General features: G+C 37.5%; 1 protein-coding gene across 1 annotated transcript; it reads left to right on the top strand.

Annotated features, from left to right (window-relative positions):
• Positions 1-5,168: 5,168 nt before the first annotated feature.
• On the top strand, positions 5,169-8,203 carry LOC139716654 (metalloproteinase inhibitor 1-like). Its single transcript, XM_071628181.1, has 5 exons — positions 5,169-5,574; positions 6,158-6,379; positions 7,040-7,164; positions 7,646-8,090; positions 8,148-8,203. The coding sequence occupies exons 1-5, from the start codon at positions 5,442-5,444 to the stop codon at positions 8,201-8,203; spliced, it is 981 nt and encodes a 326-aa protein (XP_071484282.1). The 5' UTR covers positions 5,169-5,441.
• Positions 8,204-13,248: the final 5,045 nt, after the last annotated feature.

Genomic DNA, 13,248 nt, shown 5'->3' with positions numbered 1-13,248 from the left:
AGAGTGTTTTCTGAATATCTCACAAAACGTTAAAAGCTAAATCTTCACCTCGACCAGAACTGTACACACCCTTTAAGATGTCTGAACAATCTTGATCTTGGCTATGGAGCAAACCCTAGAAGGTCTTGTACAGATTTCTTGGGGGGTTAAGAAGTCAAATGTAGAGCACATTTACAGAAAATAAAGGGAAATTCAATTGCTCCTTTCATTTTATATCTGTTGAACCTATTTGCAGTTTAAGCTAATCTTTGACAAGTGCTTTACAAAAAAAAAATGAAGACTTGATGGTAGATTTATTCAACATTAGATCAGCTGAGAGTGTTGGTAAGGATATTTCATTTAGAGAGAAGAAATAATTGCCATGAATGTATGGTGTGATAACACAATCTGCAAAACATTCTTAGCTTTGTAGATGAGCAGTAAAATAAAAAAAAAGATACAATTGTTTAACTCTTTGATTCTGAGTGTACATCTATTGTTAAAGATTTAAAGCAAGGCATATGATCCTATTTTGCAGTGAATTAAGACTGCATGCACACTAAGACAGATGAACACATGAATGTAGTATACATATTCATAATCATCAATTTACATGAAAACATAATTTCATTTGTACAAAAGTTTGCTTGCTAGGACTTGTTTTCTTCATTCCTTAAACATGTCATTTACATTTGTGTTGCATTTTTGTTCCTTTCAATTTTAAAGGCTAAGCTGTTGAGAAAATACTGACAAAACTAACCTTTTTTCAAGGAAGCAGCAATATGATCAATATGCTTCTTCATTCAGTAATGAAGTATGCTTATAAAAGTCAACAGGTGTGCAAAGTGTGCATGACCAAAGTATTTGCCAGCTTTTTTTCCAGGAAGTTTATGGAAACCCATTTTTCATATTCTCAAAATTGGAGGGAGAAGCCAACCAAAAACCCACAACATTGATCCTACCTTGACAGAACATATCACCTTTAATCCATTTAATCCTTTTCAAGTGTGACACTTCCCTGAATTCTCGGCTAAAATGGTGCGTGCCCATGACAAAACCAACCCAAACCAACCTAGTCATCCTTTTGTGTTCCAGTCGTTGCCATGGGTGACGGTGCATCAGCGCTTAATACGCAAAAGCTGCTCATCCTTGATTCCCTTAGCTTCTTTCAACACCTGTGGAAGTCTTTAATGCTATCAAAGGATTGGAAATGCATTATGTATCTGATATCCATCCAAGCTTGTCTTAAGAAGGTCCCCAAATAGTCTGAAGGTTGATGGGATTTTGTCAAATTAATGTTTAAAGACACTGCATAATCAGCACTGGCAAAAGAACACACCATTTCCAATTGATATGTACATGTGTTCTGTCGAAATTCATCTATAAATACTTGTTCCTACGTGTGTCAGCACAATTGTTTTCTTTCCACGGCAGGTTCTTTGCCAGAGATGTAATTGATAATCCGAATAAGCCCACAAGTCTCTCTCAACAAATTAACATTGTAACATGACAGACATTTGGAAGAGCAACATCAAACCACAGGAATATGGACATATCTCTGGCTAAGAGAGAAAGAGTTCTTGAATTCATTGTTTGTCTGTTTGTCTGTTTGTATATTCATTTAATTGCTTTGGACAGGGGTAATTATATTACAGGACACACCATCCTCCTGTCTCCACTACAGTAGAGAAATTTACATTTGTTCTATTGTAAGTTCAATGTATTGAGTGGCCCACATTTCTACAAGCTGTCTTTTACGTGGGTCACTCGTTTTCATTAACACAATTATTTTGATCAATTAGATCCATATCAAATGCATTTGTTTGTTGTCATATATTGTACATTTTGTTTTCATTGAATTTGTATGACAACAAACATGTGTTATTGGAAATAAAATTTCATTTGAATTGAAAAAAAAAAATAAATGTACTGTTCTGAATTTTGTGGGAAAATGAGACTTGGGGACATGCAAAGAAAAACAAAAATCAACAATACTACTACATAGTAGAAATATTTTTGAAGAAAACCGAACTATATGGCAAGATTCTGCAAAATCAATCTATGTCAGTCATACAGACAAAAATCAATGAAGGGAAAATAAAGAAAGAATATGGACATGACAGCGATGAGTGAAAATACAGATTGCATTTCCACAGATCTGATGAAAATAGTGTGGGAGAATAAAAAAATTTGGACACTCCCATGAGAATTTTGTAGTGAAGAGGATGGCAGATAAGATGGGAGCTTGAAACAGATCTGCATTATCATCTCTGCCTTCCTTTACAGGATCTCACTTCTCCAAAATTCCCGAAAGTTTGGGGATACTTTGCCATGCCGATAGAAGCGATAAAACAAGGCCAGCAAACCATATCGCCATATCAGCTTCTCAGTGGGTTCGGGGAAATTAAGAGTGACTCAGTTTAGAGTGAGCAGCCCTCTGCAACAATTGGCCCTCCCTTTTGACAACATTAGTGTTGACAGTTTCAACAGTGTTCACCAAAGACAGGCTTCCCCCCTTCTTTCTTTCTGTGAAACCTTGCCTTCAGATGTCAAAATCCTTCCAGCAAATAGCATTCAAGAAGTTTAGAACCAAGGTTTAGATTTTCTTGTCCATCCCATTTTTTTTTTCATTCGCTCCGTGCTTGCAATTTTATGAAGTTTTACCAGCTAGCAATCACAAGACATGCACAGCAATGAATGCTGAATAAGTATTGCAATATGTAATTGTTCTCCCCTCATTCAAAAGGGGCTAAAGGAATTGTACAAATAAGCATTGTCTTTACACTATCGTTTTAGGGACAAAAATATTTATGCATTTTCCTTATACTTGCAAATAGAAAGGAGAAGAGTTTGTTCTACGAGTTAAAAGTTATCTTGAAAGATTTATGTCCGAGGAGCAATGGGACAAATGTCATGTCATGCAGTGTCAACAAACAATGGGAATAGAAAGTGGTAACAGAGAGGAGGGGAGGAAAGGGGTGAAACAAGGGAGGTGGAGAGGGAAGGGGTAGAAGGGAGGGGGTGGGATGGGGATGGGTGTGGAAGAATTGGTAGAGTAGTCTACTGGCCAATCTTTGAAGATTTCCTTTCATCAATGTTATGTTCAATTTACATCTAAAATATCAAGTAATGGTTTTGTAACTACCCCATTTGCTTTCCTGAAGAGACGTACAAAATACCTGAAAAAAAAATCACAAAACATCAGTTGATGTCAAATATCATGTGCTATTGAAAGTTACAAATGATCGTACTATTGTTGCGAAGTTTACTGAAAATTTTGCTTGAAAAATTCCTCATTCCCATTGGAGTCTAATCATTCCCTATTTTATGCTTACCAGTGCAAAATACAAATCTGTCTTTAAAAGAAATATTTGCTAATCTTACACAGAATCTAAGAAAGATGAAAAAGTCTATCTTGATATGAAAATTTACTACACCAATGGACATTATTTTTGTTGAATACTTATGTTGAAATCAAAATGGTTGATACGTCTAAAAATCTGCCAGAGAATTGTTACATTTTACATCTTATTGATGATTTTCAATCTTCATTTTTTTCCCTCTCTCTCAGGGAAGTGATTTGCCACCTAAAACACATCTGAGTTATGATTTCACAGCTCTGGTTTCCGTCAAAGTAACACTGTTTTGATATCTCGGTGGATTGGCCGAATTGGGTGTCTACAGGAAATCCATGTCTTCCATGTTGTTTGCGTGGTGTGTTCTGTCAACTTCGGCATAAAGGTAAATGACTTCCCCCCTTAGGGGATGCAACAAACATTTTCAGTATCAACGGAACAAGGTGATAGAAGACTAAGAGTAAAACAGAAAAGGGAAGACAATCACCCAAGCAAAATGTTTTTACGGACATGACACTTCTCCCATATTAATCACCACATTGACATGGAACGCAATTGAAAACAAATTGTGAGGGGTACATTGTAATACCCACTGCCCTACCTGCGGATATCCTAAATTTAGGCAGTGTTGTCTATGAAGTTAGAGTTATTGCGGAGCAGTGTGCAACAAAACAAGTGACGCTTGGGGATTTTTTTAGTGAAAAGAAAGAAAGAAAGAACAAAAAATGAGATCTATGTACCAGCAATACCTTCCTCTTTGGTGTCTGTGGGAATGACGAAAACAAAAAAACCCCAAGCAAACAAACATCACAACGGAATACTAAACCGTCTAGACTTCAGATGGAGAGAAAACAGGACAAAATGACAACCAAGAAATAAACAAAACTTTAGAGCAAACTACGAGAAAAAGATGCCTATTTCTTAAAGTTTCCTGCGACCTGCTATAAATAGTCTAAGCCTGAGAAACTGGAAACTTGGACCATTAGTTTATGTCTGTGTATTCTCCACCCGCTGAGATTGCAAGACAAAAGAAGAAAAGGAAAAGAAATAGTAAAGGAGAGCAAGAGTGAGAGAGGAAAGACGTGATGTTCATCCAAATATGGAACAGATTTAGCCCTGCCCATTTCATAGATGGGTCACTTTACTGTAGAGAGAGAGATGGAGGGCATGGGTATCACCCCAAGGCGAAAGGCAACACCCACGCGAAACTTACAAACTTCAAAAAAGTTGAATTAACATTCCATTCTTGTCGTTCACCTACTCATTAGTCCAGCAATGTCTCAGACTGACCTCTCTGCTACCGGATCAGGTTTTTTCAGTTTTGAATGTTTTTTCTCCTCTCACTCTCTTTTAATACTCATATGTTTGTTTGCATGTCTTTTTGTGACGACAAAGGTTCAGATGTACTGGGACAGGAAGGTGAACAAACAATGTGTAACACTTTCCTCGGAAGCTAGACAGCCCCGGTTGAAGTGGTTGAGGTATGTACGTGGTGAGAGTTATTGGGGAAACTCGTGAAAGAGAGGGAGAGAGGGAAAGAGAGGGAGAGAGAGCAACTGCGTCACATATGAGTGTCTGTCTGCACCCAGCGGTACACCAGTTGAGGAAAAAAAAAGCCCACACACTTTTTTTTTTTACTCTCGTCTTTTGAGTAAACCCCAGACGGCGGCGTGTGCTCTTGTGTAAAATGCACCGAGGAGGAAGTGCCGAGTGTCGGGGCAAAACTTGGACGTCACAGAGCGTCCGGGGGCTCTGTTTGGCTGGGAAATTTTGCATAAATAAGGATCGCCGAGCTGCAGTTGGCCAACAGTTGCTCGCTAGCAGCCAACCAGACACAACCAAGAGAGAGAGAGAACAGAGCGAAGTGGAGTAGAGAAACCAAAAGGACCCAGGGAGAGAGAAAAGTTTGGCTGTCTTCATACTCAGCTCATCAATTAAATTTCCTGCTCTTACTACGAGGAGACCTTTATATACAACAACCTGTGGCAAATACTCATCATTTGGAAATTCAAAGCTGCAATCTGTGCTCAACTTTAGACAACTGTGTGCTGTTTGAAAAATTATCTTCATCTTCGAAAAAATTTACTGTGAGGCAACACCATCGACATGGCTCCAAAGTCTGCACTCATCAGCCTTGTCCTCTTCATCATGGGAATGATCTGTGTTTCCAAGGTGACGGCCAGTTGTGCATCTTGCCCAATCCAGCATTCCCAGCAAAAGTTCTGCTCAGCCCATTTTGGTGAGTTTTCCTACTTTATACTTTTAAGAATTAAAAAAAAAAAGCATTTTTGGTGATATATTCCATTCTTACTATCAAGTCACATTCTTGTGTAGTTTGGTCTGTTCTATGACTCTTCAACAACTCCTCATATTTAACCCAAAATATGTTCATTTGATCTAAAATGCGGTTACCCCAGCATTAAATGATCTGTACAACTTTCAGACAATAACGGAAAATAATTCTTACAAGCATTTCAGTTGTTTGATGCAATGGCAATATCTTGCAGCTGTACTACTGAAAAAAAAAACAAGTTTCTTTACCAAAATATTTTATCTCTCCTATTCACGGCTTGTGGAATGCCTGGGAATGATGGAAAAACTCCTATCTAATTGCTTTTAACTTGACTCTGCATACATACACACAAGCACAAACTGATATTTTTGCAATTTTTTCAAATGATAATGGAGAAGAATAGCACACATTATGTATACACGCTGTGTCAATACTCTGTGAAAGGGAGAAAAAAGAGACAGAAAGAAAAGAATAACATATCTCACTCAACCACCTAAACAATACCCCTTTTTTCTATTCATTCCCACAGTATTCAAGGTGAGACCCAAGTCTCTTCAGTACATAGGGCTGAACGGTGAACCCGTGCGCTACTCCTCCCATGCCTACGATGTGGAGTACCAAGTAAAAGTGGAGGCGATCTTTAAAGGGGAGGAACACATCCCGGGAAAGACGCGCACCGTATCCATCTACTCGCCGAGGAATGTTTGCAACATCGACACATTGGAAATGGGAGTTCGCTACCTCATCAGTGGTGAGTACAAGTTTAAATCGTGACCTTTTCTTTCCAAACTTATATGAAATACAGTTTCAAAGATGTTCTGTTTTGTCATTTAGAGAAGACGTCTAGGAAACATAGGAGGGAACAACACACAATGTATTGAACCTCAACCCTTGATCAATACAGATGAAGAACATAAATTCATTATGCAAGAAACTGATAATTTCTGTTGCAAGGTCTTTATCTTAATGCATTAGATTTTTTTTTCCTTCAAAACAACCATTTGAAACTTTGTCAGGTTTTAAATTTGAGTTTCTTAACAAAAGTATTTCTTTTTTAATATCCAGAAAATATACGTTGTCAATTATATCCTATTTCATCATTGCTTTTAAGAAATGGTCATTTTCAATTTTTACCTGATAATCATTAAAGAGAGTCAGCTTTATTTTGTGCCGAATTGAAAAACAAAACAAAACAAAACAATGAAAAAAAGATTGACAAAATTATTTTAAAATAATCTCATGAATGAGTGAACTTTCAAAGATGTTGTGTGAATTTTCGTGGGAATACCAATGCTTGCATTTCAGTGCAGGAAGTTGACTCTTTGATAAGGTGTACGTACGTTGTTTTCAACAATTGTGGAATAGTCCATTGATCTCATCTTCATTTTTGGTATTTGTCGTTGGCTTGCAGGTAAGATGAGGGGAGACAAGATGGAAGTGACCACCTGTGGCATGTTAGAGAAGTGGTCTGACCTCACCCCAGCCCAGCGGAGAGGCATCAGGGGAGCCTATGGCTCACAGTGCTCCAGCTGTAGGGTGAGTTTTTTTTCTCTCCTTTTTCTTTGTTTCTTTTTAATCCATCATCTAAAAGTCCACATCATCTGCCATTCATTTTTGGATGAATACAAATTTTAATTTGTGACAATGAAGGTACTCTTGAGCATCATGCAGATTTCTGAAATTAATGAACATTTAAGTTGAAAAATGGTATTAAATAGAATGTACTGTAGCAATACTTTAGACGAATGCACTAAAGCTCTCTTTATCTGCTGACGCAGGAGGTTGCCATTTTCTTTCTCCTCTTTTCTGGAACTGTAACAACCACTTAAGAAATTTGGGCTTCTTTTTCACAACAGGTGCACAATCTAAATACTCACCCAATCAAAAAAAGAATAGAGTAAATAAGAATTACCCTGAGTTGTTCTGTGAATTACAAGAGAGAGGGGAAAAAAGAGTGACTGATGTCTCAAAATATCAGAGATGCTAAAGTCTTGTAAATCTTTTCTCGCCATCACAGATTCGAGGATCCACTGTCATGAGCTATTATGGCGGCAGCGAGATCATTGACGAAATGAGCTCTGGCCTGTGGAGCAAGCAGAACTGTTTCTACAACCCCCTGGCTTCTGTGACGTTTGGCAGTGAGGACTGCGAGAACAAGCACAGCTTCTGCATGAAGCAAGCCGACGGCACCTGCGCCTGGGAGGGACTCGAGCCTTACAATGAGTGCTTCCGCCAGCGCGAGTACAAGTGGCAGCTGATGCAGTTTGCCGAGGTCGGACTCGCCGCTTGGACCTGCCCGGAGCAGTGCAAGAACCTCTCACCTCGCCGCCTCAAGTACAAGTGCAAGAAGGCCACGAGGAAGCTTCCCCCCTGCAGCGAGACCCGGGAGGCTGTCCGCACTTTTGCGCCGGACACCGCCAGGGAGGTCGTGCGCACAGTGGACCCCTCGTCCATCCAGGAAAGTGCACGGACGGCTGCTCCGTTGTCCAACGTGGCGACCCAGTCAGCTTTTGTCGCAGTCGAGTCCCCGGAGATTGTCAACGCCTTGTCTCCCATGTTTGACAGAGAGGCTTAGAGAACTCCCCCCCCCCCACTCCTCTGAACTGATTGATTGATCCTGCCAAATTATTCTTACTTCCCACATTGAAAACAAAAACAGCAGAAACGGGTAGTATGCTTATGTGTGTTTTTTCCACATTCCCATTCATACAAGATTGGTGACAAAAATTTGACTTTTTTTAAAATGAGAAAAGATTGCTGCTTTGAAGAAAAGAACAAACATCCAGCAATGAAAATTTGTGCCACTGATTTATTGAGAACAACACAAATGTTCAGCAATATTCTTCACAGAACTTATAACATCAATGAACCTCAGCGCATTGTAGAAGTTTTATTCTATGAGACCATTGATTGATAATTGGTGGCCTTGTTACTTGAAACAGGTCAGACAGTGTTCAATTTCATCTAAATTAATTCTGAGTATTCACCATGACTGTGAGGGGAATTGATGGAACTATATTGCATGATCTATTTTGTTTTTCAAAATGCTGCTTTCACAGCAATGGTACCAGGGTATTATGTCATGTGATCTATATTTGTAAATATTGCTCAGACTTCTTCCTTCACTTTGTGCTGCAATATTGTTACATTACAATATGTTTCATTGTGTTTCATTATGTTTTATCACGTTTTCTGTCACGTTTCAAGCACACTCAAAGTAAAGGAAGTGCAAGGCGATGTTGTTGAGGTCACAGAAATGTGTGAAATGGTTCCATCCAAAGTATTCTTTGAACTGATAGTGATATGAGTGGAAAAGTGAAGAGTCTTGTAAACTGCTTTGTATTTCTTTCAACTGGCTTAGCTTTAACAACCTAGTATGTACACTAAAGCCACAGAGATAATGCTAAAACGACATGCTTATGATAGGCAATACAAGAAAATTGAAGGAAAAAAAATGAATTATCAGCATGTGTATAAATAACAAATTTGTACTGAGCAAGACAATGTTTAGAGATTCAAATGATATGGAAAAATATGAAACAATATGTCAAACTAATCAATGTAAAAAAATGAGAAAAAAGAGGGAGAGAAATGAATATTAACAATTTATGATTTTTGTTTTCACAGTTTATGAAGGAAATTGTTTTTCTCGTCTATTCTGACTTGTGTCTCTACTCAGTGATGTGTAAATAGTCATATCTATGTCCAATGTTGTAAATAACGATCTAACCCATCCCTTCTTCTATGTGTGTTATTTATTACTTCTTATAATTCTCTTTTACTTCACCACTTGGCAGCTGACTGTATTGGTGTATGTTCTTGTCATATTTGTATCTGGATTAATAAAGAATGATATATCTTCCTTCAAATTTTCACTTTGAACATCACGATCGTTTCTTGCACATCATGCATGGCTGTGGTTCATGTGAATGTCGTCAGTGCTTGATGGTTTTAATAACTTGTTTATTGTAAGGAGACATATGTGAGATTGAGAGAAGTAGAGAGGGAAGAGAGATAGAGAGAGAGAGAGAGAGAGAGAGAGAGAGAGAGAGAAGAGAGTAAAGAGAGATAATCATAGATGTATAAAAAAGTGAAATGATCTAAGTGTCCAATTCATATGGATATAGAAGATAGATGAATAAATGTATAAATACACACATACATACATACAAACACACATGAATACATACATACAAACATATATACATACATATATACACACATATATATATATGCATACATATATTATGCATGTGTCTGTGTCAGTCTGTATGTACAGAATGTGTTCCAACATTCCTTTTACCTATTTAACCCACTGATTTTGCTACAACACACATTTCCTATAGACACCTGCTCAATTGAATTTGAAATTGAAATTGATTATACTCGGACTAGACTTTAATGGGTTAAAGCAGGGAGGTGAGAGGTCTCACCTCCCTGGTTAAAGGGACTGTGCATACTGGTTGAGGTGGGGATTCAGGTTTATAACATTCCAAAGTGAGATAATGAGAAACCTCTTATGAAATATGAAAGAGCATGCAATTTCAAGAAGGATTCAACGTTTATTTGATGAAAATTGGTTTTCAAATGGCTGAGATATCCAAAAAAGTGATAATAATAAAAGGTGACAGGCCACGCCTTTTACTAGAATCTCTTTGTTTCATGTTGTTTTTGGATATCTCAGCCATTTCAAAACCAATTTTCGTCAAATAAACTTTTGATACCCCTTAGAATTGCATGCTCTTTGACATTTCATAGAGTGGTTTCTGAATATCTCTCAAAATGTTAAAAGCTAAATCCTCAACTCAACCAAAATTGTACAGTCCATATAACATAAACTAGGACTTGACAAACAAGCTTTTTCCCCCTTCCTTATTGCTTGACTAATTGAAATTCATTCCTGCAAGTTATCAAATATCTTGCAAAACTAGCAGGCGGAACTGATTTAAGAAACAACAGATAAAATGATTTGTTAAATTCAAACTTTAAAACGAACACAGGCGCGCAGTGAATACTGAAAGTACGACATGCAAAAGTGCTAAATTTGACATTTCGACTATTTCTTATGTATAATCACCAAGAGTCGGTGAACCTGACAACATAATTTTGGATTAAAAAATGTGTTTAGCCCTGACGTCTTGTAAAATAAGTTAACGTGTTGTGACATAACTGCACAATCACGTAAAATCATAACAAGCTGTCGGCTGAAAGAGTTACTAGTAAGTGCTGTGTAACACAAACACACAAACAGGGGGTTCTGTCTCAATATGTCCTGTCTCTGAGTCTGTAATTTTCCCTTTAGTGTGATAAACACGTGTATGATCTTTGATCCATGACATGCGCAGGAGAAAACAGGATTAGTAAAAACATGAATAGAGAGAATTACATCAAGTGATTGAACTAATACGTTTTTGTCGCTGAACTGCGGTGAAGCCTCACAGCGCAGAAAAAGTTGTAGGGGCTCATTTCTATCTGCTTCGAATCAAGCTATCTTCAGAATTTGACAAGTTTGCTAAAATCATGCATAATCACTAGCAAAAAATGTGCCTTAAGCATCCTTGGTGTCAAACAGGGCCCCATGGAAGACCAGAAGTGACTGTCATTGTCACTACTGAAAATGGGCTACCCTCCGTATGTATTTTTTTTCGTTACTGGACCTTAATGTATGAAATATGTTGATTTTTAGTACGGAAATAAAACAAACAAACAAACAAACAATGGTTGGTATAGAGGAGGAAATATAATTTAGTCATTTACTGTACAGATATCATGCTTTAAAGAAAATGAAATATAGGTTAAGCACCACATAAGTGCATATGCAAAATACACACAAGTATCTGAAGCGATTTGCATTCTAATCAAACAATAACAATGCCATGCCTAGGACTTTAAAGGTACTATTGACCACTGGGAGCAATGATTAAAAAAAATAAATGTTAGAGATATCACATCTGATGCATATGTGTAGGTCAGTTGTATAACAAAACATCCTACCATATAAAATTTTGCAATAGAGCCTAAAATATAAGGAGATTTTACTATTTTTCTCAATAAGGCATAACTGTAGATGGTTTAGTCTAGAATCATTTTTATTATAACTATTGTTCACATTTTCTATATCTAACAATACTTAACATAGACCATACTTATTCAAATTTCTACATTGGTAGTTTCTATTCCTAACTCACAATTTAGAACTATTTAAAGCACTAAAGCTGGGTTTTTGTTTCATCTGCAAATGGTAAATAATGCCTTGAAAAGTATGTTATAATATGCACTCCCTGGTTTCCTGTAGGTGTTATTGCTCTTCTAATATGAAGACATAAAAAGAACACTATATACATAATAGAATACATAATAAATATTATGAGCTAATATTTCAGATGAAACACAAAACTTGGAGAGCAATAGACAAAATAATATGACAGAATATCTTAAAAACAAACAGTATGTAATTATTTTGTCCAGATTTTGATCATCGCTGTGGATGATTAAAAGTTCACAAACAAGGTCAGTAACTATCATCTGACATGATGTAGTATCATGCTTATTTGATGTCCTGCTCAAATTTCACAAAATGCAGAAAATCACTGATTTATGGCTATATAGAACACTTTCAGAAAGAGACAGATGGGTCAAATATGACAGCAACTCGTACTGTTTGCTGCTCTGCATACATGCTGGAGTTTTTCTTCACCGACTGGCACACACGTCTGGAAACTAATCGCCAATGAATTGATATCCAATTCCCATAATTTTAGTTAGGTTCACACGCTGTTCCTAAACTTTAAGTTTAGGTCAAAAACTTAACTCTTGATGATTAGCTTGTAATTTAGCACCGAGTGGACACGCTTGAAAGTTAGTAATCTTAAAGTTTAATCAATGATTAGAAGCACAAGACATCTTGGGGTTTACGCTCTCTCCACGAGCCATGGGGGTTCCCACTCATAGTTTCACTCCGTGTGGACACTATAATCAACGAGCTTTTGAGTTAGCGTGAACCTCGTGTCTTGTTTGCTGCGCTATTTTGTATGGGCACAAGGTCATCTAGCAAAGACTCTGCACTTCCGTGGTAGTCATCGAGTGGGGCTCACTCGTAAGTTGTAAGTTAAAGTTTTGGTGCGCGTGTGAACCCGCGTCGTGAATTCATGAGTGGAGCTAATCATCGTCAGTTAAGTTTTTGACCTAAACTTCAAGTTTAGCAACTGCGTGTGAACGTAACTTTTATTGTGTCAGCATGGCCTTCCTGTTAAAGTAAGGCACATAGCTACAACTGATCCCATTTCATAAAACTTGTTATCAGTAACATATACCACATTTTTATGACAAAATTGCTCTCAGTCAATCAGATGCAAAAAATTTCAGTAACTTACAATGACTATTGTAACTTGTTATTGATACTAAGTTTTATGAAATGGGGACCTGAGTGGGCTTGCTCATTTTATAACTAAGTCAAGTTTGGACAGATTACTGGATATTGCAAAGCTTCGCAAGATAAGCTAAATGCCTTGGCACACAAAGAGTTAATTATCCATTCTCTGGGGATAGGAATATCACAGATAAAACTCATGTTAAGGCCCGGTCACACTGCCCAAAAGTTGTGTTAATGCATGAATCACG

Source organism: Diadema antillarum, unplaced genomic scaffold, assembly GCF_040938485.1.
Source record: "Diadema antillarum isolate AM-2024a unplaced genomic scaffold, OU_Dant_1.0 scf00000068, whole genome shotgun sequence".
Classification (NCBI taxonomy): domain Eukaryota; kingdom Metazoa; phylum Echinodermata; class Echinoidea; order Diadematoida; family Diadematidae; genus Diadema; species Diadema antillarum.
The sequence above is the reverse complement of the archived record's forward strand: the minus strand, read 5'-3'. Positions and strand labels throughout refer to the sequence as shown.